Source organism: Drosophila guanche, unplaced genomic scaffold (assembly GCF_900245975.1).
Source record: "Drosophila guanche unplaced genomic scaffold, DGUA_6, whole genome shotgun sequence".
NCBI classification, from domain to species: domain Eukaryota; kingdom Metazoa; phylum Arthropoda; class Insecta; order Diptera; family Drosophilidae; genus Drosophila; species Drosophila guanche.
The window spans coordinates 2,557,531-2,582,972 of record NW_022995747.1 but is presented as its reverse complement, the minus strand read 5'-3'; the positions used below and the strand labels follow the sequence as shown (position 1 = coordinate 2,582,972).

The window sequence follows — 25,442 nt, the reverse complement described above, 5'->3', positions numbered from 1 at the left end:
TGGCATTAAATTCCCGGAAAATGCGACGTAAATTGCAAAACGTTGTCCGAAAAATGGCTTCAGCGAGCCCATAAATAGCCCAGCCGGAACACGCTGCAGGATCAGTCGTTAGTCGAAGAGCAAGCGATGAAAATGTTGCGTCTACAATGCAAATCCCATTCGGTGTTGCTACTGCTGCTGCTGATTCGAGGAGCACTCAGTGTGCCAGCACTGGATGCAACACCCGCGGCAGCCACACCAAATACCATCGACGAGAGTGACAAAACGGCAGAGGGGAGACCACCACAGGGGGAGACTGCACTCGGCAACAACAGCAATGAGACGAGTTCACAGGTGGCAGAGTCCTCCGAAGTGTCTTCAGCGGTAAGTTATCGCAGCGCAGTAGCTGTAACCTGAAGATGGAACTAATGATCGAAGATTTACAGCCCGACAACGAAGCCAGTGGCAGCTCCATTGATCCCACAACTATCTATGCCAGCGGACTAATCACACCCGAGGCTTTCCAGCAATATCTGAGCCAGTATGGTGCCGCGGCCTATGCGCCCTTTGGCGGCAGCTACCCAGCACCGATATCCGCTGGAGCGCCTGGCCTCTATCCCTATCCTGGACCCATTGTTGTGCAGACCGGCTATGAGGGCTTTCTGGTGCCCGCCAATGCCGCTGGCCAAGCAGACTCCACAACTGTGGTGGCAGCTGCCCCAGCTCCTTCCACCTCCGACAATCCTCTTCTCGCGTTTGCCTCCAGGCTGCTGCCGACCATCCTGATGTCCACGCTCTTCCGCATCGCCGCTGTGGTGCTCTCCGCCGTCGGTGTTATTCTCTTTGGAGGCGCCATCACCAACGCTCTTTGCCGGATCACGCCCATCTGTGATATACCCGCCAAGGCGGTGAACATTCTGCGCACGGGCGGCGCCCAGGATGTGGGTCGCATGCTGGCCGAGGAGATGACACCGGAGCGGGTGCGACGTGCCACGGAATTCGTGCGGAATGCCATCCGCAAGTATCGACAGCTGCAGAAGTTGGTGGAGCCAGACTCCAGCTAGGGTGGTGTTGCTGGTCTGGAATGGGTTTTAGATTTATTGTTCGCTCGTTAATTAAATGAAAGGCAAAATGTACTTTTAATCTGGTCATAAAAAACAATTTAACATTTTCTTGTCGCTGATGGGACATCAGCCATGTGCACCCCCTCTTATGGCACACTGAGCAATGTAAAGCGTTTGTGTGTGTGTCTGTGTGTGTTTAATGCCACTAGCTGCACGTTTGTTAGTTAACTAAACTAATCTAATCGTCCAACGGTCAATGGCCGTAGCCCAGCCCCAGCACGGGGAGATATATGTGAGGGGAAAATCATCGCGTGCATTCAACTTTATTGCGATTGCAGTCGTGCCGGGCAAATGGAATTCTCACAGCAACCAACAAGTAAACAATCTCACTTTTTTGATCAATGTCAACACTAAGCAAACAACTTCTAGAGTGGTCAAACCGAGTTAAAACTGGCTGCATAATCAGTATAGGGGATTGGGTCCCAGTGCCTTCGGCTCTTGGTGAGAGAGCCCTCGGCTGAGAGAGTTTGATGGCTCTCTTGAGCATTGAGCGCAAAGCGACTCTCGCAAAACCAAAGTTTTGTTTTTCCTTTTCAAATCTGCTTCATCCATACATGATGGCAATTCTCATTCTTCATATGTGTTTTCATTTTTAGCGCTTGAGACGTTTGCCATTTTTGTGTTGCTTCTGAGCTCACATTTTGTTGCGTTGTTTGCTTAGTGATGTCGATTAAATGAATGACGCTTTGGAGTTTGGAAAGTGTATTTGTTCGCTGAGAGATGAATTTCTACATTTCCCGGCGCCTACCGCCGGATTTTCGCACTGCCGCTCGCTGTACATAAGCACTGTTTACCGCAAAAGCTTACGCACGCTTTTTAGGTTCTTTATCTCACAACCTTCGTGTTTTCAGTTGAAGCAGGTAGCTGCTCTTCTCTCGCGCTCTTAAGAGAAGCTGCTCTAAAGAGCTTTCTTCTATGCATAGGAGAGGCATAGCTATGGCTCTCTTGCTCTATTTATAATTAAGAAGCATTTTTCAAAACTAATTTTCCGCAAAAATATCATACATTTCAGCATTCTCCACTTTTGAAATGTAAATAAATGCCATTGTTTAATAGCAAAACCCAACCCATACCAAACGCGGAACTAATAACAAGATAAGAGAATATATAATTGTGCTGCTCCCCAAGGGAACATTTTTTATTTAATTGTTAGTGTGCCCGAGTACTCATTATGATGAAATAAATAAATGGAGTATATTTGTCAGTATAATAATAACCTATGCTTCACTTTGAATTGGAATCCATGAACGCTTTGATGATCATTATACCCTCCCAGTTCTGCTCCCAGCCGGGTGTCACCTTCTTGGCAGTCTCGTACCACTTGGCCACATTCGGATACTTTGAAAAGTCAAAGTTCACAATTTCAAAGGTGGAGACAGTGGCCAAAATGGCAATGTCGGCCACAGTTAGACTTGAGCCGGCCACAAACTCATTCTCCTCCAGGAAGGTGTTCAGCAGCGTATAGGCCTTGTCCACTTTCTCCATTTCCTCTGGAGGAGATGGCTTTTTGGACAGTATCTGCGGGTAGATGGCCTTATAGAAGCATTGGAACAAAGGGTCCATGTCGAAGTAGAGGCGTTGGTTGATCACAGCTCGCTTCTGAGGATCTGCGGGATAGAGGGAGTCATCCTTCTTGCCATACTTCTCCACCAGATAAATGAGGATGGCTCGCGACTCCCACACCGAGAATCCGTTGTCCACGAGCGTGGGAATTGTGTGCTGAGGATTGAGCTTCACAAACTCGGGCTTCAGCTGATCCCCCGCCGGGATATTCAGCTGCTTCAGGTTAAGTTCAAGTCCCAGTGCCTTGGCTGTCATAATGACGGAGCGGCAAGGTGCCGAGCCCGGGTGATAGTAGAGATCCATGTTAAAGAACGTTGTGTTAGCTACAGAAACTTTTTGATACTGAACGGATACAACTAGCACGGCCGGCTTTTATAGAAAAGCTTTGTTTATATATGTATCAAGGGGCAAGCCCCCTGCGAACTTTTATAAGTGTATAAAGCTCTTTTTGGGCTACGTGTACCAACATGTGCCCAAACATGGGCATGCCGCTCGGTCATATATTCGTATCAGTACGAACTGTGACCTTTTATTTGCTAATGGAAATATAATTATAACAATACATATGTATTTATTTACATATATACATATGTACCATTCATATAAATTTGTTAAGTATAGTTTAATTGTTCGTCAATTCTTAGTTCTCACAGCACATTGAATAGGTACATACATACATACATATTTACATAGTTGTAGACAGTTCTTTTGTTCTATTTCGTAGTGACCAGAAGTGTTTGACGGGTTAGTCGTGTGTTTTTGCTTTTTCTTTTTGTAAGTACGCCCTCACTATTAGCCGCTCTCTCTTGTAGTTGCGCTTCTGCCTTTTCACTCTGGCTCGAGTAACTGTTTTCCCTCTTTTGCTCTCCATACTTTCTGTGCCGTAGATCGCGCTCTCCGTTTAGCTTTCGCGGCACTTGTTCTTCTCTCCTCACTCCTATCATCTGTTTTCGATCCCGCTTTAAGCATTGCTTTAAGCATTGTCGGCACACTGGTCCCATTGCTATTTGTTTTTGAGAAAATAATTTGTATTAATTTTTTATTTATATATTCAATATAAATAATACAAATAATGGAATACGTGGTTGAAATATCCCATCTATTTCGATCCCACCAGTCAATAAACGTCCCGGATCAACGGATATTGCCGTCACAGGTCACCAGATCTGTGGTGCCAAAACCTCTGGTGGGAGTCCCACCAAAACGGCAGGTTTTTGTCTTTTGGCTTGCCCCTGACCTCACATGTAATGATGTAACTGAAAAAATAAAATCCGATGGCTTAAAGGTGGAGAAGTTTCATTTCTCTTATGCCAGGGAGATAGCTTCTTTCAAGATTAGCGTATCTCCAACTCATTTCGAGACCATTTGCTCTTCCAAATTTTGGCCAGAGCACCGGTTGTGAAAGAGTTTAAGGCCAAGAAGCAAAATAGGCGACCCATAACTCTTCCTAGTAGTGAGGCCAGTGCGCCTTCCTCCTCTGCTTCATCCACCTCTTCCCACTGCAATTTCTCGCAATTCCTTGGGTCGATTGCTTGATCTGCGCTTTGTCTCGGATCTGACTGTAGCGAGCACTTCCGCTCACTATACCTGGAGACTGCTATCATTCTACTTTCGAAGTGTCGGTAGATATTGGACCTATTGGATCGCATCGTTCTGGTAGGCTATCTGAACGCGTCCGCTGCTTTCGTAAAGCCGAGTTTGCGAAGCTCAATATCCCTATTAGGGATTTTGATTGGTCCGCTCTGTACTCGTGCACTTAAATCTCTAATACTAGCCCACCTCTCCCTTAGTTAGTTTCATTTTAACTTTGTCTTGTTTCTGACTATGGTAATTTTGCTTGCTTAGCTATAGTTAGCGCATCATGCGGCAGCACCCCTCGGTCGGTTGGGCGGGAGGAGGGCTGGGTTCCGCGCGTAACAGGCTTTCGCTTGTCAGTCATTGAATATCAACGTCCAGACAAAGCCCTAAATGCTATCAAACTCATAGCGCCGATGACCTTTGTGTGATTTCAGGTCATCCAAGGATTCGTTATGACAGAACTGTTCCCATGGCAGCGCCCCCTCTTTCCTCAAAGGACACATATTTGATTGTACCTAATTATAGGTTCTAGGCTAATGACGTGGTACACACATGTAAGTACCTACTCGTAGCTTCTACCAATTCTCCAATTTAAAATATAAAAAACATTTATAATGGGAAGAAATGCAAATGGGAAGGGGAATTATGGAGACGTTAGGCATATGGAACATGAGTATGGAAAATAATATTCATATTACTGCTGTTTTCATATTGATTAGTGTCTAAAAATGATTACAATTAGGGTGAAACTTTATATCTGCATTGAAACAAGTCCATATATATTTTGCGACACTCTTTTGTTGTTAAGTTTTCTATAATTTTTAAAATGTTATCAAATCAAAATAAGACTAAAAATTACTTATATTCTACTTAAACTCTGGCTTCTTGGCATCAAACAAATGTTTCCTGGACAATAAGCCTTCCAGTGTATCCTCCCAGCCGGGCGTCACCTTCTTGGCATTTGCGTACCACTTGGCCACATTCGGATATTTCGTCAAGTCGAAATCCACCAGTTCGATCGTGGCGATGGTAGCCAGAATGGAAATGTCCGCAATGGTTAGCTGGCTGCCAGCCACATATTCCTGTCCCTCCAGGAAGGTGTTGAGCAGCTCGAAAGCATTTTGCACCTTCGTCCACGCTGCAGCGTCGCCGTAACTGCCAGTTCGGAGAAGTGGATAGTAGTAGCTGGCAAAGGCATCGTACAAGGTGTTCATATCGAAGTACAGTCGCTGGTTGATCAAGGCCTGCTTTTGAGGATCCTTGGGGTAGAGGGAATCATCCTTGCCGTACTTCTCCACCAGATAAATGAGAATGGCACGCGACTCCCAAATGACGAATCCATCGTCCACGAGGGTGGGAATGGTGTGCTGTGGGTTTAGTTTCAAGAATTCCGGCTTCAGGTGCTCTCCCAACTTGGGGTTCAGGAGCTTCTTGTTCAATTCCACACCGACAGCCTTGGCTGTCATGACCACAGCCCGACTGGGTCCGGGACTGGGCATATAGTAGAGATCCAAATTAGGCATCGCGATTAAAACCCAAACTGTTTGCTGCTGAGTGGAGAAGTGAACTGAAATGAAAACAGCAACAGGCTTCATTTATATAGCCCCACCAGTCTGGAATTATCTACGTTTTCTGCGCTGAGTGTATGGAAAATATGCTCGTCACCGCTTGACATCACCACAATTGACATTTCAATTCATTATCACATATGCCAGCTGATTTCGGCAATATAAATATTGATGCATTGATTGATTGATGCAGGAATGCATTGGTGATATATGAATATCTGTCCACTAAAAGAGTCTCAGAGTTTCTACGTCAATTTGGTTTAATATAATTGTTTCAGCTTTATTATCTATCCACGCTCTGGAACATTCTTATCACACTATTTCAACACAAATGCGTTAAGTAAACTATAAACAATAACTAACTAGCTTAAGAGCAGATATCCTTAGACTTTCTTTGGCTGCAGTAAGGCTCGCATTATGTCGAGTCCTGGTCGGGTCTCCTCCCAGCCGGGCGTCACTTTCTTGGCATTTGCGTACCATCTGTCCACATTGGGATATTTCGTCAAGTCAAAGTCCACTGCTTCGATTGTGGAGATGGTAGCCAGAATGGAAATGTCTGCAATGGTTAGCTGGCTGCCGGCCACATATTTCTGACCCTCCAGGAAGGTGTTGAGGAATTCGAATCCAGTTCCGAGTTTCTTGAACGCCTCTGGAGATCCGAACTTGCCAGTGCTGAAGGCCGGGTAGTAGTAACCCGAAATGGCGGCATAAAGGGTGGCCAAATCGAAGAAGAGACGCTGATTGACCAGAGCTCGCTGTTGAGGATCCTTGGGGTAGAGAGAGTCATCCTTGCCGTACTTCTCCGCCAGATAAATGAGAATTGCACGCGACTCCCATAGAACGAATCCGTCATCTACCAGAGTGGGAACGGTGTGCTGTGGGTTGATCTTTACGAAATCCGGATTCAAGTGTTCCCCCGCAAAGACATTCACAACCTTCTTGTTCATTTCAACACCGACAGCTCTGGCAGTCATGATAACAGCCCGACTGGCACCGGGGCTGGGCATGTAGTAGAGATCCAAGGTAGGCATCGCGATTGTACCGTGTTAGACGTAAGAGAAAGAAAGTCAACTGAACTTGGGCTGCCAGAGCAACAGCCTTATGTACCGAATGGTATATCAAATATCTATATAAAAAGAACTTTTCATTTATGATTGAAAATGTTGTTCGATTTATGTCATCAATTATATGGCCACCAGCAACAAACATGTTCATATGTATGAATGTACAAATATATGTATGTATGTATGTATGTATGTATAGCGCACAACAAATGGTTTTCGGTAATGTCTTCTTCGTTTCTGTAGTCAGAGCACCTACACACATACATACAAACACATGTAAGCTGCTGTCTCGCGCTCTCTATCTGCCGGCTTTTTTCACTGCCGCCCGCTGTACACAAACAATGTGTTTTTTCACCGCAAAAGCTTACGCACGTTCTTTCGTTTCTCTATGCCGCCTTCTTCGTTTCTGTAGTTAAGGCCGCTCTCTCGCGCTCTTAAGCACTGCTCTTAAGCTCTATCTTATGTTCCAAACCTATACCGAAATTTTAAATAACAAATAGTTTGCTCGCTCGTTAAGGTTCACAAAAGCGTAACTAACAACAGGAAAAGAGAAAATATAAATTTTGGCTGCTGCCAAAGGGAACAATTATTATTGCGTGATTCGAATGCCCGTGAACAAATTCTGATTAAATAAATAAATATAATTGACAGTATGATAACATCATGCACGAGTCGCTCTTAACTGGACTGCATATAGTTTTTTAACCACTGTACACCCTCCCAGTTCTCCGCCCAGCCGGGTGTGACCTCCTTGACCTTCGCGTACCACTTGGTCACATTCGGATACTGACTGATGTCATAGTCCACCACTTCGAAGGTGGAGACAATGGCCAGAATGGAGATGTCGGCCACAGTCAGACTAGGGCCGGCCACAAACTCATCCTCCTCCAGGAAGGTATTCAAGAGCTCAAAGGCCTTTTTCACTTTCTCCATTGCCTCAGGTGTGGGTGGCTTTTTGGTCACGATCTGCGGGAAGATGGCCTGATAAAAGCTTTGAAACAGGACGCCCATGTCAAAGTACAGTCGTTGGTTGATCAGAGCTCGCTGCTGAGGATCTGCGGGATATAGGGAGTCGTCCTCCTTGCCGTACTTCTCAACCAGATAAATGAGGATGGCACGTGACTCCCAAAGCACGAATCCGTCGTCCACAATGGTGGGAATTGTGTGCTGAGGATTGAGCTTTACAAACTCAGGCTTCAGCTGTTCCCCCGCCAAGATATTGCAGAACTTCAGATTAAGGTCCACACCCAATGCCTTGGCTATCATAATGACGGAGCGACAAGGGGCCGAGCCCTGGTGGTAGTAGAAATCCATGTCAAAAAATATTTGTGATGCCTTGTTTCAGTTGCAGTGAACGCTTTGCTACTGAACGGAATAAAAATCAAACAGCCAGCTTTTATAGCAAAGCTTTTTCCCATAGAGGTTTACCGCTACATCTGTGGCTACGTAGCTACGCGGTACCCGAAATCATATTGATCGGACCACTCGTGCAGATACTACTAGCACTCGTATAATAAACACTCCGATGATAACCAACATCAAAAGTGTCTCTTGGCACTTTAATTTAATTTCCTTAATGATAGGAGGAACATATTTTACCAGCCCTTTCCACTGTCCACCTATGAATTTGCATTATTGGGTTGTTAATCGCCTTTCAGTAATTAAATTTGTGTTGATAAGGGACAAACAAACTTCACAGAAACTCAGCACTATTTTGGTATATAAGGGAGTTGCTTTGATGGCCCTAAGTCAGTTCACTTTCCCAATCCCAACGAGTAACACGGAACAATCGCAATGCCTACCTTGGATCTCTACTACATGCCCAGCCCTGGTGCCAGTCGGGCTGTGATCATGACTGCCAAGGCTGTCGGAGTGGACCTGAACAAGAAGGTTGTGGATGTCATGGCACGGGAACACTTGAAGCCCGAGTTCATCAAGATCAACCCACAGCACACTATTCCCACCCTCGTCGACAATGGATTCGTCCTGTGGGAGTCGCGTGCCATTCTCATTTATCTGGTGGAGAAGTACGGCAAGGATGACTCTCTCTACCCCAAGGATCCTCAGAAGCGGGCATTGGTCAACCAGCGTCTCTTCTTCGATTTGGCCACTCTGTACGACGGTTTCTCCAGCTCCTACTACAAATTTCTGCACACTGGCAAATTCGGTCCCCCAGAGGCGTTTAAGAAGCTCGAAACTGCATTTGAGTTACTCAACACCTTCCTGGAGGGACAAGTCTATGTGGCTGGCAGCCAGCTAACCATTGCGGACATTTCCATTCTGTCTACCATCTCCACAGTCGAAGTGGTGGACTTCGATTTGAAGAAGTACCCGAATGTGGCCAAGTGGTACGCCAATGTCAAGAAAGTGACGCCCGGCTGGGAGGAGACCCTGCCAGACCTTCTTGCCATGAAACCCTTCCTGCAGCCAAAGAAGGATTAGCAGCTTATATAATTGTTAGTTAATGTTTGTCAAGGAAATAATAATACCCTAAGAAATAAACTAATTGCAAGTACTTTAAGCATGCAAATAGAAACTTGTAGTTCTCATCGATGATTGCAATTATTCAGCAGCGATAGACCATATTGTTGGAAATGCACAAATAAATACTTTATTTTTTTTTCCAAACCAACCTTTTTGTGTTTGTTTTGCATCTAAGATAAGGTGGGGACATCTAATAGAATGCCATCATATTTTTCCATTACAATTTTTCCAATCAGTAAATTTTGTAAACATTTTTCCAATCACAATAATTATCTATATCTGATTTAATTTCATTCAAACGATCAGCCTTGATGTGTGGAAACGCCTCAGAGCTCCTGTGAGTCAAAAGAGGATTTACTAGGCCTTCTACCAGTCAGATTAGATAAGTAAACGATCCACTCTTAAGTGGTATAAAATGTGACCCAGAAATAAACCATTGATGCATGTACATGAGTAATCAAAGATTTCTTTTAATATAGTTTAACTACAATTTATTACAGATTTAGTTTGCCTTCGACGTCATTTCTTCGATAATTTTCTTCATCTGCAGCAAACCATCCCAGTTCTCATCCCAGCCGGGAGTCACCTTCTTGGCATTTGCGTACCACTTGTCCACATTTGGGTACTTCTTCAAATCGAATTCAACAATATCGAAGGTCGAGACTGTCGCCAGGATGGAAATGTCCGCAACGGTCAACTGGTTGCCAGCCACATAGGTCTCTCCCTCCAGGAAGGTGTTGAGGAAGTCAAAGGCGTTTTCCACCTTCTTCAGTGCCTCAGCGTCGCCGGGCTTGCCGGTTTGGAAATATGGGTAATAATACTTGGCAAAGGAATCATACAGGGTGCTCAGATCGAAATAGAGGCGCTGATTGACGACGGCACGCTTCTGAGGATCCTTGGGGTAGAGGGAGTCATCCTTGCCGTACTTCTCCACCAGGTAGGTGGCAATGACACGCGACTCCCAGATGGCGAAACCGTTGTCCACCAGCGTGGGAATGGTGTGCTGTGGGTTGATCTTGACGAATTCAGGAGCCAGTTGCTCCCCCTTCATGGTGTTCAAGAGCTTCTTGTTCAGCTCCACACCCAGTGCCTTGGCTGTCATGATGACGGTACGGCAACCACTTCCACCCGGCATATAATAGAAGTCCATGTTCAGATATTTATGTGTGTTTTTAAGTGTTGCTCGCTGAAGAGGGAAAAGTAAACTGACTTGCGACTGGCAGACAACCCATATATATATAGCTAAATTATATACCCATTACTCATATCAACGCGTTCGTTTGTTTGTTTGTTTGGTTGATACTCGCTCATAAGTACCCCACCCGACGCTTCAATGATAAAGTGCTCATCATGGTGATTATTCGTTGGTTTGTTGGGGAAAGCTCATGGGGGCATAGAAAATTACCCAAATGAGTACATTTCTTCTAGGCTTGCCGTGATTAGATGTAGATTTTAGCACATAACAACTATTGACGACTTTATCTAGTAGGACAGCTAACGCTAATTAACTGCAAAGTTCAGTATTTATTTAGGCAAACAGCAACGCAGCTGCACACAATGGAAATACAAGCATCAAGTGGTTTAAATGATATTCAGCAAAAGCATACCCTCTCATCTCCTCACACTATACACGCCTCTGTCTATATGTATTAGATAAAGCTTTTTAAGCTTCCAACGTTTCTCTTTGCAGATTTTTGCTCTTCATTTTGGCATCTCTTGCTCTCTCTTTCGTTTGTTTTGTTTCTTTGCATTTCCTTTCCTTTTTTGTTTGTGGCCGGGTACCTGTGACGCATGTGTACATATCTCCTGTTGAATGCTGTCCAACTGGTTCTCTTGGTCTGCTGTGACCTTTCTCTACATTTTTCGCTAAAATTTAGGGCCGGCTCTTTCGTGAATTGACCAAGAAACCAGTTAGTGGCGAACTTCCATTGTTTATGTTTTTTGATTCACATGATTCAGCGTATTGTATTTCCCAATTCTATGCGAATGAGTAAGTTCTAGGGGTTTTGGGGTTTTACGTTTACATGTGTATGTACATAACTATGTATTCATATACATACATACATAGCTTATAGAGAATACGCACCACGAATTCAGTTTGGCAATTTCACAACTAAGAGTCGGATTATTCTGGAACTAAATTAAGAGAAGTCGACGAGTGACGTGTCGCTCCCTCACGAAATATGTGTGCTGCCTCTTTAATGTTTTGTTATTGAATCTTTTTGCCGGTCATGCTGATGAATGATATTCCCGATTACGAAAGTGATAAGAGAGACCACCACCTATCCACCCCCAGCAAGTTATCGTCTGTCTTTGGAAAAGAATACTTCATGAAATCCGAAGTGGGTGTACTCTACGGAAAAATCTAGATTATGCCCTATAGAAACACATTTCCCAATTACATTAGCCTCTGAGAGGTAGGAAAGGTTTTGGGTTGGTTTTCTATTAATTTTTACTAAACTACAATCTATTTTATTTATCCGTAATTTACGTACTATAGCCACAACAATAACCAAGGTCACCAAAACTCTTTATCTATGTAATTTTAAAATGTATGCACAACAAAGAGGCCCTTACATTTTCTCTGTTATGGCCATTAGTTCAATAATTACAGAATGATCTGAAACCAATGTGGCTCTCTAATACGAAGTTTGCATGTCCCTTTCGTATGAAGATGACTAACGGTTGACTGTCAATCGATACAAAACTACGTATTCAGAATGACTTTTAATTTGGACAACCCTCTAGTGGGTCTAACTAACTAGACCAGTGGCATGAGTCACAGTCCATTCAATATCAAGGCTAAACGTTTGGCTAATTCCATTTTTGCATGATTTATTTATGCAGCAAATACCGACCCATGAGCATGCATTAGCTTGTGTATACATATATGGTAAAAGTACAGTAGGTACAGGCAAACCACTTTACTTCGGAATTTCTGCCAACTGTTGCTGTGTTGCTGTCAGAAATGAGTGTTTGCCAGCCGGCCGGCATATGGACTCTTATCTCGTTTGTTGTTTGCTTCGTGATTATTTTGTTTTGCTTTTTGTTTTTCACATTTTGTGCACTCGATAAAAGTGTTTATTTTTAAGCGAAAATTTGCATTTGTTTCACAGAACACAGATGTTTGCTCAACAGTATAATAATAAACGAGATGAGCGAGATAAAAGAACCGCGCAAAGCAATGCTAAGAGAGAAGAGAGATAAAGAGAGAGGCAAAAAGAAGAGCAAGAGCCACGTTCCGCTATGGGATCGGATCATTAGAAAGTTGCAGCTTTCTGTGGCAGCTGCAGGCAAAAGGAGGCGGCCACGCCTACGTATATGCACAAACACCTAACAGACATACATTCGTGCTCGTATGGCAAGCTCTTTTTATTCACTCTGCTTGCGTTATACATTCATCAAATACACATAAATACGTATGGATGAGTGTATGTGTGTGCGTGTGTATATAGCAGATACGAAAAACAACTTGCGGCTGTTTCTCTTTACGGTGACTCCCCCCCACGGTCAGCGCCCCGCCAGCCCACCAATGAGACGACAAACAGCGCTGGTTTGGCGGCCTGGGCTCGCTCTCATAAGCTATATAAGCTGACTACCTCCGTGTAGTCTGTTCAGAAAATTGTGAATTTTGGTACAGTGTGCTTCGGTGATTCTCCAACAAACAAACAACTGTAAGTTTCCATCCAATCCCACTGTGTATTTGTGTATGTGTGTGTTAGTTCGAGTGGCAAAAAAAATATAAGGAACAATTCGCAAAAGAAATATGAAAAACCAAACGAAGGAATTGTTGGATCTTGGCTGCGACTTTTTATGACATCATCGTCATCAGTGTGCCCATGACTTCCATGGGAGTAATTTACCAAGTGAATTTTTATAATCGCCGACCAATTAATGCCTTGCCTTTGTCTGAAACTGAAATTACAGAGCGTGTCTACTGTAATTGCTGAATATCTTTTCGCGGTTCTTTTCGTTTCTATTCTATTCTGACCAGTTCTGTTTTGTGTTTTTTATTATAGTAAAAAATGGCTGATTTCTACTACTTGCCCGGCTCCTCGCCCTGCCGCTCGGTGATCATGACCGCCAAGGCCGTCGGTGTTGAGCTGAACAAGAAGCTGCTCAATCTGCAGGCCGGAGAGCATCTGAAGCCCGAGTTTGTGAAGATCAACCCGCAGCACACCATTCCCACTCTGGTGGACAACGGCTTCGCCCTGTGGGAGTCGCGTGCCATTCAGGTCTACCTGGTGGAGAAGTACGGCAAAACCGATTCGCTGTACCCCAAGTGCCCCAAGAAGCGCGCCGTGATCAACCAGCGTCTGTACTTCGATATGGGAACGCTGTACCAGAGCTTCGCCAACTACTACTACCCCCAGGTGTTCGCCAAGGCGCCCGCAGATCCCGAGGCATTCAAGAAGATCGAGGCCGCCTTCGAGTTCCTGAACATCTTCCTGGAGGGACAGGAGTACGCTGCTGGCGACTCTCTCACCGTCGCCGACATTGCTCTGGTCGCCACAGTGTCCACCTTCGAGGTGGCCAAGTTCGACATCAAGAAGTACGCCAATGTGAACAAGTGGTACGAGAACGCCAAGAAGGTCACCCCCGGCTGGGATGAGAACTGGGCCGGCTGCCTGGAGTTCAAGAAATACTTTGAATAAGTTAAACCTAAACACCTGCCTGATATTCGAGTTTTTTACACTACACATAAATATATTTGATCTAATATTTATTCACGTTACAAAACAATTCCAAATTGGCGTGTGTCCATTTGCAAATTGCAAAACATTTATTCGCATTAAATGAGTGTTCACTTTTTTGAATGCAACAAAACAACAACTGAGAAATGTACTTTATTGTGTGCGTGTGTGTGTGTGTGTGGGTGTAGAGAAATGCAATTGCAAACAGTAACGGCTCTCTGTGCGCAAAAGGGCGAGCTTTCGTTTGCTATAAAAGCACATGCAAGTGCCGGCTATTGCACAGTTTGAATTGCAAGCGAGAGCCAGCAGCTGTGGTCAATCAACGCCTCTTCTTCGATTTGGGCACACTCTGCCAGAGCTATGTGTGCTACTACTATCCGCAATTATTTGACGATGTCAAGAAGCCGGCAGATCCCGAAGCCTTCAAGAAGATCGATGCGGCCTTTGGGCAGCTCAACACCCTTTTGTAGGGACAGCAATAAGCGGCACTGAACAAGCTGACAATCGCTGATTTTGCACTCCTGGTCACCGTTTTCACTTTCGAGGCCTCGGAATATGACTTCAGAAAGTTCTCGAATGTGGTTCGCTGGTACGAGAATGCCAAGAAAATCATACCCGGCTGGAAGGAAAACTGGGAGGGTTGTGTGTACTACAAAGATTTGTATTTGTCGGAAATGTTGAAGAAGTAAAACATTTGTATGGAGTTAGCAATAAAGTTGCATCAGGAGTATGTCAATGACTTCTCTAGCACGATTAAAACTGTTGTGAAATTGTCAAAGGTACACAACCTCAAACAATTTCTATGGGCTGCTAGTTGCTATACCGATAAGATAGTGTTATAATGTAAGTATAAAAGATTTCCAGATAAGCAACCAGGTCACAACAATACATAATTAACGAAAAGAAAAAAACACTTGAAAACATTTCGGTGTTTAGTCATGTTTATGGCCTTAAGTTTTTCCAACTCTCAAGTTTTTTCGGACTGGAATCAGTTTCAGTTTGAAAGTAATTTTTCCCTTTAATATTTGTGTTCTCTCTATCTGTGGTCAATCCGGTTTAATCGGCCAGCCAAAATATTTGTCAATTATCACCTCAACCTAATTGAACCATCAGCGAAATTATATTTTTGGGTTTTATTTCACTTTTTGGTTATCTTCTTCGTGTGTTTGCCTTTTGCCTATAAAATACTGCCTAACCGCTGTAGCGATATTCAGTTTTTGAACGTGGCTGGCGGTTAATAGAGCTCCCGGCACACAATAGCAGCTACACATATAATTTATCGTAAGTTAAATAAACACTTTTGTTTGTATATTTTTTGCATGCTCATCATGGTCTGTTATGTCATTGAATTCACGGAGTACTTTCGGCACAAAAGAAACTATTAACTATTTGCATTTTTCAGATTTGTTTGTTTAAACGCATTTTCAGAGCTTCTTCCAGCACACAGAAATGGATTTCTACTACAGACACGGATCCGCGCCCTGCCGTTCAGTTCTTATGACAGCCAAGGCCCTGGGCGTGGAATTCGATAAGAAGATTGTTGTCAACACCCGTGCAGGGGATCAGTTCAAGCCGGAATATCTGAAGATCAATCCACAGCACACGATACCGACCCTGCTCGACAACGGCTTTGCCCTGTGGGAGTCGCGTGCCATTATGGTGTATCTTGTGGAGAAGCATGGACAGGATGACAAGCTCTTTCCCAAGGACATTCAGAAACAGGCACTGATCAATCAGCGTCTGTACTTCGACATGGGAACGCTCTACAAGAGCTTTGCCGACTACTATTACCCACAGATCTTCCAGAAGCAGGCACCCAATGCGGAGTCTTACAAGAAAATCGAATCTGCCTTCGAGATCTTCAATGCGCTCCTCGAGGGACAAACCTATGCAGCTGGCGACTACAGCCTGGCTGATATTGCGCTCTTGGCCACGGTGTCCACCTTCGATGTGGCGGGCTTCAACTACAAGCGGTACTCCAATGTGGCCAAGTGGTACGAGCAGGTCAAGGAGGTCACACCCGGCTGGGTCATCAATTGGACTGGTTGCCTGGAGTTCCGCAAATACTTTGACAACTGATTGGGTTCGGTTTTATTGCACTTGGTTCTTAGGAATAAACATCTAAGCTAAACTTAACTAGACTAAAGATTGCACTTGGTTTACGTAACAACTAGAAGAGCGAATTCGATTTGCTAAACTCGAGCGGTCGCTGAAAGGACTGCTCCAGATTGTGCAGCCGCTGCTCCAGATCGTTCATCGAGTTGCGCAGCGCATGGCCACGCGGGCGCAGCGAGATCTGTGGCGAGCTCTGCATCAGGTCATCCTTGACGCCGGAGAACGAGTGTCGCACACAGGAGCGCTTCTCGAAGCGTGTGTTCTGATAGTGGGGATTGTGCTGCTGCTGCTGCTGCTGATGGTGATGCTGGCGATGCTCACAGCTCCCGCTGCGACAATTGTGCGCCACCAGCGGTTCATCGGTCTTCAGGGAATCCTCGTAGGTGTCGCTAAAACCAGCGATAAGATCGATTCAATGATTCTGAGTTTATTTTTACTGCGCCACTCACCTGCTGTCCGTGTTGGGCAACTGTTGCTGCTGTCGTAGCTCTAGGTGGGCCTTGGCATGTCTGGGACAAAGTACTTCGGGATTATTGAGGCGCTTCGAGCCGCCGCTGTGCTGAAACGAGTCCGGCGAGGTCTCATACAGCTCGCGGCTGCTGAGGAACTCCACGCCCGAGTCCTGGCCCGTCGAGTGCAGCGAGAACAGCGACGTTTCATAGTTGTTTCTGTTGGAGAGCAAAAAATGGTGTTGGTTATGGGTTGACCCAGTCATATTATGGTGCATCCTCCACTCACAAATTGTTAACTGGTTGACAGGCATTATATTTGAGCACAAACGGAGTGCTGCCTGTGCCAATGTTGGCATCGGTGGCTGCTGCTGCTGCGGCTGCTGCCGCTGCCTTGGCAATGGACTTGGGCAGCGGCACATCAATATATTCTCGCTGTCGCTGCTGCCTGAGGATAAGAGGAGTTTGCTTGATTCATAGATAGAATGGAAACCCGTTTGGGGCTGCTTACTCGTTCAGGTACTGATGATGCTGCTGCTGCGTGGCCAGAGCCTGTTGCTGGTGATGATGATGCAACTGCTGCTCCAGTTTCTCCGTTGCCGTCGCCGTTGACTGTGTCTGCGCCGAAGAGCACACCGACTCGGGCATGAAGGCGCTCGTTGGTCGCTGCCCGCTGCTGCCCTTGCTGCAGCGCTGCGTGTGTCGCTGCGGACGTTGGCGTCGCTGCTTCTGGCCACGGGCAGAGGAGCCAATGCCGGCTATGGTGTATGTGAGGCCGGCGTCCGAGGCAGCAAAGTCGCGCTGTGACCAGAGTCGGCTGCAAAGAGACATTCGATTTAGAGTGGCAAACATTGCCATTTGAGTTGCAGATGTCAACGCAGCTTCTGCCTCATCTAATTGCCTCATGTTGCCTGCTTTGGTTGTTGTGTTTGTTGTTTTTTACCGTTATAATTTAATGGGACAGGAGAGGCCTGGGGGACAGTGAAGCCGGTTTGCCAAGCATCAACAAGAGCCCCAACAGAGCAACAACAACCAAAGCAGAGCCACATGAAATTGCAATCATCAGAAGATTTATTGCAAGCATTAAAAATGCCTCAAGCTTAAGGCTACTCCTAGTTACTACAGACTATAGACTATGGCTAACATCGGGTGCATCTTGGGAGCAGTCTTTTGATTCTTTACCGTTTCTGGCGCATGCACAGATAGCAGCAGGCGGAGAACAGTGCCCCCAGTGTGATCAAGACCAGCAGCAAGACGGTCACAAATTCCAGTCCACCCATGAAGCTGGCTGCGGTGGCGTGGGTGGGTCGTGCCGCCTGCCCAAACTCGGCCAATTCGATAATGCGCGGCATTGACTTGCTGCCATCGACTTTCTGCTGCTGCAGCTGCAGTGCATCCAGCTGTAGGCCTGCCAAGGAGCTGCAAGCACACAGAGAGAACATCAATATGATATAATTTGTAAGCTTAAACAGTTATTTTGTTTGGGGGGAGAGAGTGGAAAAGAGACTTACTCCTGCAGCTGTTCCATTTCCATAATGGCATTTGTGTGGGGATCAACGGCGTAAATGTAGGCATTGGTGCTGTGAAAGAAACAGTTATAAGCGATCAACGATAAGCTGACAAAGTGGGTTTGATTTGGGGAAGCTAAGCTCCAAGATCGCAGTCTTTTCTAGCTAATTATTGCAGCTCTATTTGAATAATTGTACCAAATATGTTTTTGGTTTCAAAGCTGCTTGTCAAGGTTGCTTCGGCCTCCGTTTGCAAACCCATTTAACGCACACAATAACAAATTCTGCACAGAACACCAAACTGATTCATGAGCTTTGAGCTTTCCGGCTATGTTTGTCTCTTTCTGCCCTTAGTCTGATCAAAGCTGTATGCAAAATGCTGCAGCGTGTAAACAAAACGTGCAGCCACCACATATTCACGTGAAAGCTTCACGTGCTATCCCATGCACCGTTTACAAGCGGCTTTAGCACAGTTCTCTCTACAAAGGCTGAAGCCACGCGAAGCTTTTACGCTGTGTGCCGACTGCGCTGCCATATACCTTTTCCTATGCACAAAGACTACGAGACGTTGCCAAACTTCTGCTTTAGTCAAATAAAAACCGTAATTTTACTTACGCTGGCTCCAGTGCATTCGCGTGTGGCTCCAGCAATCTCACACGCACATCCCTGCCAATTGCTGAGCTCAGCGCCTCCATGAGACCCTCAATGCGGCGTTCCACCTCCACGGGTTTGCCTGCGACCACCAGGCGCACCTGCCTCGACTCATCGATGATGTAGACAAAAACATTGACAATGCCGCTGCGTCCATCGTCAGCGCCCAGACGGTCGGTGGCCTTCACATCGAAGCCATAGAGATGCTCGTCGCGTGGCAGATCGCCCAGCAGCCGTATATTGCCGGTCGTCTCATCGATGCCAAAGAGACGCGTCGGCTCGTTCAGCAGACGGTAGCGTATCTCCGAATTGAGACCCTCGTCTGCGTCGGTGGCCTGCACGCGGGTCACTGGATAGCCAAAGCTCGCGCTCTGCGGCAACACTGCCACAATGGGCTGCCCGTTGGCACGGAACCGCGGCGCATTGTCGTTCTCATCGGTGATGTGCACCAGGATGCGGCACTCGTTCAGGGACAGTCCTTCAATCCGCTCATCCACCACGGGGTAGGAGACGCGGGCAAAGTTACGCGCCTCCCTGCTCAGCCGATCCGCGCGTATCCTCAGCTGATAGCGGGATATGTGCTCCCGATCGAAGGGCTTTAGGGCATATAGCAGCATATTCTTGGCATCATACTCGAAGGGCGGATGTGCATCTGTCTCGTCGAGGCCCTCCTCCAGCCACAGCGACCAGCGGTAGTGCTCCGAATTGAGTCCCGCACTCAGATTCAGACGCATCACCTCCAGCGGCGCCTCATTGTTCTCGGCCAGCTTCACCTCGTAGTAGGCGTGCTGGAAGATGCTCACATTGGCCGGTGGCTCCGGCTTGGGCGTTGGCCTTGGTGGATCCGTCACCGCCTGACCCTGCAGATTGACAATCACCACAGCGGTGGCCGAGAGCGAGGGACTGCCCACATCCGAGGCAATCACAGAGACATTCAGATGCTCGTAATCGTTGTAGCCATTGATGCGGGACACCGTGCTGATGGTGCCATCCCTGGAGTCGATCTGGAAGAGCGGCTGCACGCCCTCCTGGTGCCGCATGGAGTACAGCACGAGTCCATTGCCATTGCCCACATTGTCCTTGTCGATGGCCGTCAGTTGCCGCACAAAGGTGCCCGGCTGTGTGCTGCGATCCAGATACGCCTTGTAGACGGGCAGCATGAGCGTGCGATCCGCCACATTGGGCCAGTACTTCACAGCCTTGGTCTGATCATCGTAGCCAATGAACTCCGGCCGATTGTCGTTGATGTCCAGCACATTCACCTCCACATCCACGCTGCTGGACAGCCGCTGCTGCACCGTCGCCGCATTGTCGGTGGCCACCACCTGGAAGCTGTACTTGTCGCGCAGCTCCCGATCCAGCTGCCCGTTGATCTTCAGCACTCCAGAGGCGGGCTTGATGGCAAAGGGCAGCGACAGATCGCTCAGGCTGTACGTGATGTTGGCATTCTCCCCGTAGTCCATGTCAATGGCCATCAGCTGGCCCAGCACACTGTCCTTGTAGTCGCCCTCGGGGGTGTCGAAGCTGTACCAGGACTTCCTGAATGTCGGCGCGTGGTTGTTCACATCCATGACGGTGAAGCGCAGGCAGGTGGTGTCCTTGAGGCCATCGATGTCGGTGACGCTCAGATTCAGCCAGATTTCAATGTTGGCCGCCAGCGGAAAGTTCACCGACAGCTCCCCGCTCAGCTTGTCCATCGTGAAGTGCCGCGCACCCTGCACCCTGAGCAGCGGCACGCCCGGCGACCGTTCCACCTGCTCCCCCAGCAGCTCGTAGTGGAGCTGCGCATTGCGGCCAAAGTCCTCATCGCTGGCACTCAGCTGCAGGAGTTTCGCCCCAATGGGCGTGTCCTCGTAGATGGCAAAGAGCGGACACTTGCTGGGCAGGGCACGCACCATGCGACGACGCGACTTGGCTCGACCCACAACCCCAACACCCACAGGGGGGGCAACTGCCACTGCCACTGCCCTTTCCCTTTCCATGTGCAGCCGCGGAGAGCCCGGAATGTGATAGGGCGGTGGGGCAAGCATCATGGCAGCTGTGGCCTGAGGCGCGGCCATGCCGCTGGAGCTTTCCACAAAGTAAATCTCCATGTCCGTGGTGTACTCGCGTATCTCCAGGCGCGAGTCCTTGAACACCGAAATGCGCTCAAACATGGGCGCATTGTCATTGACATCCGCCACGAGTATCGTCAGATGAGCATAGCCCGACAACCCACCGCTGTCGGCGGCAATCAGCTTGAGGTTGTACAGCTGCTGCTTCTCCCTGTCCAGACCGCGTTTGCCCGTGTAGCTGATGCGGAAGTACGGGCCGGAGCTCAGCTTAAAGTTGGACTGCATGAAGGTGGTGTGCAGCTCCTGGTACTTGAACTCATCGTTCCACTGATCCGTCAGATTGAAGATGTTGAACGCGCCCGTGGTGGGTGGCAGCTTGTGCTGGCTGCTGTTCCCCGCGCTGCCATTCACGTACTCAATGCTGAACTCCTCGCTGTACTCGCCCTGCAGCTGCACACGAAACTCCGCATTGGCGCCCTCGTCCGCATCCTGAATGTGTATCGCATGGTTCATGGACAGCTCCGTGCCCGCGGCACAATTCTCATTGATCAAACCCACGTACGTGAGGGCGTTGAACTTGGGCGCATTATCGTTGACATCGTCCACCTTGATGTTCACCTGGTAGATGCCAGCGCCACTCACCAGACCCGTGCTGTACTCCACAATCACTGTCAGCTCGTAGCTGGGTTGTTGCTCTCGATCGAGTCCGATCAGCGTGAGCAGCGTGCCATCCTCCGTAATGGAGATCTTGTTCACCACCTCCTGCTGATTGGCAATGATGTAGCGCAGCTTCACATTGGAGTCACCCACGAGGCGACGTGGCAGCCGCCGCTTGGTCTTTGAGCTGCGACTGCGGCTGCGATTGCGACTGCGGAAGCGGCTGCCCATGGTCAGGTTGCCCACATCCGAGGGCAGCTCGCGGTAGCTGCCCAGCTCGTTGTTCACCAGATTTATGCCATTCTTGTACAGCAGCTGGCCAATGATGCCGCCCACAACATTCTCCTCCACATGGAAATGGATGATATTCATGTTGATCTCTCTGCAGGAGAAGGAGGCGACTGATTAGAGCCAGAGTTGAGGCTGTTGCCAGTTGTGTTACTCACTCTATGACAGGTCGCAGCGGCACCTTTTGCTCCGGCTTGTGCACAATGTGTATCGTCAGATTGGTAATGAGCACGCCCTCATCGCTGAGCTCCGCTGCGGTGGGTGCCGCTGCTGTGGTCAGCGGCGAGGAGCTGCGTGACATGACCAGCGACTGCGTGGAGTTGGCAAAGAGCTGGCAAAGAAAGTATAAGGAAAAGCTACACAGAACACAGATTCAAATCCACTTACATAATTCGCCACCGCTTCAAAGTTGTAAACTTTTCTGCTAAACTCGGACAACTCTCGTATGACTGTGATGATGCCTGATCTCTCCTCGATGGCAAAGGGCACACCCTCCGAGTAGGTGTGCAGCAGATCGTACATAATCTCATCCTCGCCCTCGTAGATCAGCGAAGTGCGCACCTGACCCACCGAGGTGCCCAGCGGTGTGCTGGCACCCACCCAGAACTCGTACGGAGCGCCCACAAAATCTATGGCCTGATCATCGATCGTGGCATAAACTTCTATGGTGATGACGGCCAGCGAGAAGCGTCGCTCCGAGGGATTGGTGGGCTGATCACTGGCCTCCACGAACACCGCAATGCGTCCACGTCGGAGTGGTCCACCCACAAAGATGGTTCCATTCTTGTTGTCCAGTCGGAAAGGGATGTAGCCGCTGCCCTTGGGGCGCTGCAGTTCGTACAGCAGCTGGCCATTGGGTCCATCATCCGGATCCTTGGCTGCCACTTGTCCGATGACATAACCAGTGGGTGCGGTTATGGGCACCTTGAACTCGTACAAATTTCCATGCTCGAACTTGGGCGTGTTGTCGTTCGTGTCCAGCAGCGTAATCTCCACCTGCACGCGACTCGGACCGGGCTTCTTGAGGTGCTTGTCATCGAGGTACGAGGGATTACGCTCCAGCGCCTCCACATTCAGCTGAATCGATCGGCGCTGCTCACGATCGAGCAGTCGATCATCCCTGACCGTGATCCAGCCCGTGCGCGAATCAATGCGAAAGGCGCCCGTGGCCTCCTTTGTCTCCACGAGATTGTACAGAAACTCCGAGTTCTCGCCCTGATCCCGATCGATGGCATTCACCTGCAGCACACTGAAGCCCGTGGGCAGATTTTCCACAATGGAAATGTTGTAGAAATCAGCCTCAAACTCGGGCACATTGTCGTTCAGATCGAGGACTTCCACTTCGATGCTGCAAAGGAAACTCAATTAATCATTTCTGACTGCCAAAATCCCTCAAGTCCTTTCCCACTCACCGCGCCAGTGCCTTCTTCAGTGGATTATCCTTCTGCCGCGCCTCCAGCTGCAGCACGAAGGTGTTGCCCGGCAAACTCTCCTCCTCCAGATCAATCTCCTTCTGCAGATACATCACGCCGTTGTGGGGATTCACGCGGAACAGCTGCCGCTCATTGCCCGAAATAATCTCATAGACGAGCGTCGCATTCAGCGAGTCCTGATCGAAGGCCATTATGGGTGGGGCAAAGTACAGGGGAATGCGCACGGGCACACCCGTCATCGGGTGGAACTCGTTGATCTTTGTGCGATAGACGCCCTCGGTGAACTTGGGCGGCAGATCGTCCACGTCGCGCACATTGATCGTGATGGTGGTGTTGGCCTGGTTGGCGGGTGTGCCACGATCCCAGGCGAAAATTGGCAGCTTAAACTGCCGAATGCCGCTGTCAAAGTCGAGCTCTCGCTTGAGTATCAGCAGCGGTCGGTGGGGACTCTTCAGGGCAAAGTACGGACTGCCATCGCCGGACAGCTGCTCCGGCACCGTGGACATGCTGAAGTGCACCTCCGAGTTCGGGGTATTCGGCTTATCGCGATCGAACGCTTGAACACCCTCAAACACGATGCTCTCCACGGACGTGTTCTCATCCACATCCACGATGTAGGGAACGTTCAAGAACTCCGGTGCATTGTCATTGACATCCTCGATGTACACCGTGATGGACAGGTAGCTGCCCTCCTCCAGCTTGTCCTGCTTGCCGGCGCAGAGTATGCGAAACTTGAGCAGATTCCGCGGCACATCCCGATCCACGAGTCGCTCCAGCGAACGTGCCAGACTAATCACCAGCGTGGTGGCATTGTGCTCCGTCAGATTGAAGTATTTGTGATCGCCGCTGGCATCGGCGCCCTTGAGCGCTGCCGTGGCGCGCGGATAGGCCTGCACGCGGAGTATCTCCTTGCCCACTTGGGCATCTTCGCGCAGTCTAATGAAGCGGACACCTTCGCTTTCCGCCGACACACCATCGACCGTGTGAAAGGCACAACTGCCGGAGCTGCCTAAAGTGGAGCAAACGCGAAGACCGTCACAGATTAGACAGAGAAAAAAAAAAGTAAAAACTAAAAATGGAAACCAGCAACAACGTTGACAAATTGTTGTTTCTGTGGATTTGGGCATGCAAATTTGTCTCTGCTGAGAACCAAAAACGGAACAACAATTGGGAAATCGCCACAAGGCGGCGACGTGCGAAGCGAAGCGTGGGGCGGGGGGCGGGTGGCAGGGAGAAAGGGGCTGGCGCAGAACTGGCGCCAAACCGAACAACTTTCTACATTTTGTCGCGTGGCCCATTCCGCAGCGATTTTCATGTGCAGTTGCAACACTTTTCCACATGCATTCAAGTGTCTGCCCCGTCGCGGTGTTGGCGCTGATTGCCAGGCAGCTCTTTGCAAATTATTTGCTGCCTGCCGTTCCCACCCTCATGACATAATTAAGACCTTTTTTTTGCGTTGTTGTTTGCTGCCTGCCGAAGGCAACCAAATGCGTACCAAGTGACAAGAAGACACTCCAACTGGGGCTGGGCCTGGGCCTGTACCTGTCTTCTGTTTGTCTCCCTGACTGACTGACTGACTGACTGACTGACTCTGCCTGGCTTGCTGACATTTCTCTACTTTAGTTTTCTACGTCTACGATGGTGAAAAATTATCATTGTTGGGCTGCAGTTGGCAGTTTGCAGTGAAATCTTCTTCATCTGTTGAGGCTGTCGTAGGCCCCTTGCAGGCTTTTGCTTGTTTATTGTTTTATTTGCGGCTTGCTCTTATTCCATTTTTTGTTGCTTCCTTTTGTAATTTGAGTTCGCAATTTCTATTATTTACTCGCAGTCTGCACTCTGGCTCACTGCGGTGAGAACTGCTGGCTGGCTGCAGGGTTTTCCCTCAGATACTTAGACATGATATGAAGCTGACAATTCCGCCATGGCATTCCATCAAGCAGATGCAGATGCAGCTACAGATATTGTGTGTTAGAATATTAATTTGAAGCGTGTGCATATTTTAGCTGGCACTTTTATTACTTTAATTAGAACACGAATAAAATATAATCCATTCAATATTTCATTTCGCTTTGAATCTATCTCTATTTCTGCTGATACCCAAGATAATCCAGCCTTGAGAACTTTCTACAGGAGTCTTTGAGTCTCTGTGTATTTTAATGCAGTTTCTGAGACAATTTTGCAGTCTATTTTGTATGGTTAATTGTGTTAAATATAATACTAAGATATCATTAGT

The 25,442-nt window shown here is 47.9% G+C and overlaps 9 protein-coding genes across 12 annotated transcripts; 4 read left to right on the top strand and 5 right to left on the bottom strand.

The window, feature by feature from the left end:
* The first annotated feature begins 86 nt into the window (after positions 1–86).
* LOC117583023 lies at positions 87–1,115 on the top strand. Its single transcript, XM_034271174.1, has 2 exons — positions 87–363; positions 426–1,115. Exons 1-2 carry the CDS (start codon positions 127–129, stop codon positions 1,041–1,043), a joined length of 855 nt encoding a protein of 284 aa, XP_034127065.1. The 5' UTR covers positions 87–126; the 3' UTR covers positions 1,044–1,115.
* A 1,134-nt stretch (positions 1,116–2,249) lies between these two features.
* On the bottom strand, positions 2,250–3,021 carry LOC117583028 (glutathione S-transferase 1-1-like). Its single transcript, XM_034271183.1, has one exon. The coding sequence runs from the start codon at positions 2,967–2,969 to the stop codon at positions 2,328–2,330; it is 642 nt and encodes a 213-aa protein (XP_034127074.1). The 5' UTR covers positions 2,970–3,021; the 3' UTR covers positions 2,250–2,327.
* Positions 3,022–4,994: 1,973 nt separating this feature from the next.
* On the bottom strand, positions 4,995–5,801 carry LOC117583026 (glutathione S-transferase D4-like). The gene has a single exon (XM_034271178.1). The coding sequence runs from the start codon at positions 5,765–5,767 to the stop codon at positions 5,111–5,113; it is 657 nt and encodes a 218-aa protein (XP_034127069.1). The 5' UTR covers positions 5,768–5,801; the 3' UTR covers positions 4,995–5,110.
* A 275-nt stretch (positions 5,802–6,076) lies between these two features.
* Positions 6,077–6,923, bottom strand: LOC117583032 (glutathione S-transferase D2-like). The gene has a single exon (XM_034271188.1). It carries the CDS (start codon positions 6,841–6,843, stop codon positions 6,196–6,198), a length of 648 nt encoding a protein of 215 aa, XP_034127079.1. The 5' UTR covers positions 6,844–6,923; the 3' UTR covers positions 6,077–6,195.
* Positions 6,924–7,539: 616 nt separating this feature from the next.
* On the bottom strand, positions 7,540–10,563 carry LOC117583031 (glutathione S-transferase D5-like). Its single transcript, XM_034271187.1, has 2 exons — positions 9,872–10,563; positions 7,540–8,211 (listed from the first exon to the last, which is right to left on the bottom strand). The coding sequence occupies exons 1-2, from the start codon at positions 10,508–10,510 to the stop codon at positions 7,555–7,557; spliced, it is 1,296 nt and encodes a 431-aa protein (XP_034127078.1). The 5' UTR covers positions 10,511–10,563; the 3' UTR covers positions 7,540–7,554.
* On the top strand, positions 8,640–14,797 carry LOC117583027 (glutathione S-transferase D1-like). Of its 3 annotated transcripts, XM_034271181.1 has the most exons (3): positions 8,640–8,942; positions 14,279–14,286; positions 14,364–14,797. In XM_034271181.1, exons 1-3 carry the CDS (start codon positions 8,671–8,673, stop codon positions 14,522–14,524), a joined length of 441 nt encoding a protein of 146 aa, XP_034127072.1. In that variant the 5' UTR covers positions 8,640–8,670; the 3' UTR covers positions 14,525–14,797. The 3 variants fall into 3 exon arrangements, with proteins under 3 accessions (XP_034127072.1, XP_034127071.1, XP_034127070.1); XM_034271180.1 differs by lacking the exon at positions 14,279–14,286 and having other exon boundaries at positions 8,640–8,939; positions 14,357–14,797; XM_034271179.1 differs by lacking the exons at positions 14,279–14,286; positions 14,364–14,797 and having other exon boundaries at positions 8,640–9,425.
* Positions 12,908–14,194, top strand: LOC117583029 (glutathione S-transferase D1). Of its 2 annotated transcripts, none has more exons than XM_034271184.1 (2): positions 12,908–13,034; positions 13,380–14,194. In XM_034271184.1, exon 2 carries the CDS (start codon positions 13,386–13,388, stop codon positions 14,013–14,015), a length of 630 nt encoding a protein of 209 aa, XP_034127075.1. In that variant the 5' UTR covers positions 12,908–13,034; positions 13,380–13,385; the 3' UTR covers positions 14,016–14,194. The 2 variants fall into 2 exon arrangements, with proteins under 2 accessions (XP_034127075.1, XP_034127076.1); XM_034271185.1 differs by having other exon boundaries at positions 13,022–13,038.
* A 432-nt stretch (positions 14,798–15,229) lies between the features above and the next one.
* Positions 15,230–16,195, top strand: LOC117583030 (glutathione S-transferase 1-1-like). Its single transcript, XM_034271186.1, has 2 exons — positions 15,230–15,335; positions 15,457–16,195. Exon 2 carries the CDS (start codon positions 15,504–15,506, stop codon positions 16,131–16,133), a length of 630 nt encoding a protein of 209 aa, XP_034127077.1. The 5' UTR covers positions 15,230–15,335; positions 15,457–15,503; the 3' UTR covers positions 16,134–16,195.
* Positions 16,196–16,224: 29 nt separating this feature from the next.
* Positions 16,225–24,819, bottom strand: LOC117583156 (cadherin-89D). The gene is made up of 11 exons (XM_034271350.1): positions 24,792–24,819; positions 23,189–24,218; positions 22,164–23,124; positions 21,935–22,107; positions 18,742–21,870; positions 18,130–18,198; positions 17,801–18,037; positions 17,130–17,435; positions 16,908–17,066; positions 16,619–16,837; positions 16,225–16,558 (listed from the first exon to the last, which is right to left on the bottom strand). The coding sequence occupies exons 1-11, from the start codon at positions 24,817–24,819 to the stop codon at positions 16,225–16,227; spliced, it is 6,645 nt and encodes a 2,214-aa protein (XP_034127241.1).
* Between the last annotated feature and the right edge of the window lie 623 nt (positions 24,820–25,442).

Bases quoted from the DNA above. Each gene is read 5' to 3' on its own strand.
- LOC117583023 (XM_034271174.1), top strand. From the start codon at position 127: ATGAAAATGTTGCGTCTACAATGCAAATCCCATTCGGTGTTGCTACTG. The intron at 364-425 runs GTAAGTTATCGC...GAAGATTTACAG, and splicing joins CCTCCGAAGTGTCTTCAGCG to CCCGACAACGAAGCCAGTGG.
- LOC117583028 (XM_034271183.1), bottom strand. From the start codon at position 2,969: ATGGATCTCTACTATCACCCGGGCTCGGCACCTTGCCGCTCCGTCATT.
- LOC117583026 (XM_034271178.1), bottom strand. From the start codon at position 5,767: ATGCCTAATTTGGATCTCTACTATATGCCCAGTCCCGGACCCAGTCGG.
- LOC117583032 (XM_034271188.1), bottom strand. From the start codon at position 6,843: ATGCCTACCTTGGATCTCTACTACATGCCCAGCCCCGGTGCCAGTCGG.
- LOC117583027 (XM_034271179.1), top strand. From the start codon at position 8,671: ATGCCTACCTTGGATCTCTACTACATGCCCAGCCCTGGTGCCAGTCGG.
- LOC117583031 (XM_034271187.1), bottom strand. From the start codon at position 10,510: ATGGACTTCTATTATATGCCGGGTGGAAGTGGTTGCCGTACCGTCATC. The intron at 8,212-9,871 runs GCAAACTAAATC...AACTGAAACAAG, and splicing joins TCGAAGAAATGACGTCGAAG to GCATCACAAATATTTTTTGA.
- LOC117583029 (XM_034271184.1), top strand. From the start codon at position 13,386: ATGGCTGATTTCTACTACTTGCCCGGCTCCTCGCCCTGCCGCTCGGTG.
- LOC117583030 (XM_034271186.1), top strand. From the start codon at position 15,504: ATGGATTTCTACTACAGACACGGATCCGCGCCCTGCCGTTCAGTTCTT.
- LOC117583156 (XM_034271350.1), bottom strand. From the start codon at position 24,819: ATGTCAGCAAGCCAGGCAGAGTCAGTCA. The intron at 22,108-22,163 runs GTAAGTGGATTT...TTTCTTTGCCAG, and splicing joins TTGAAGCGGTGGCGAATTAT to CTCTTTGCCAACTCCACGCA. The intron at 21,871-21,934 runs GTGAGTAACACA...CTTCTCCTGCAG, and splicing joins CCGCTGCGACCTGTCATAGA to AGAGATCAACATGAATATCA.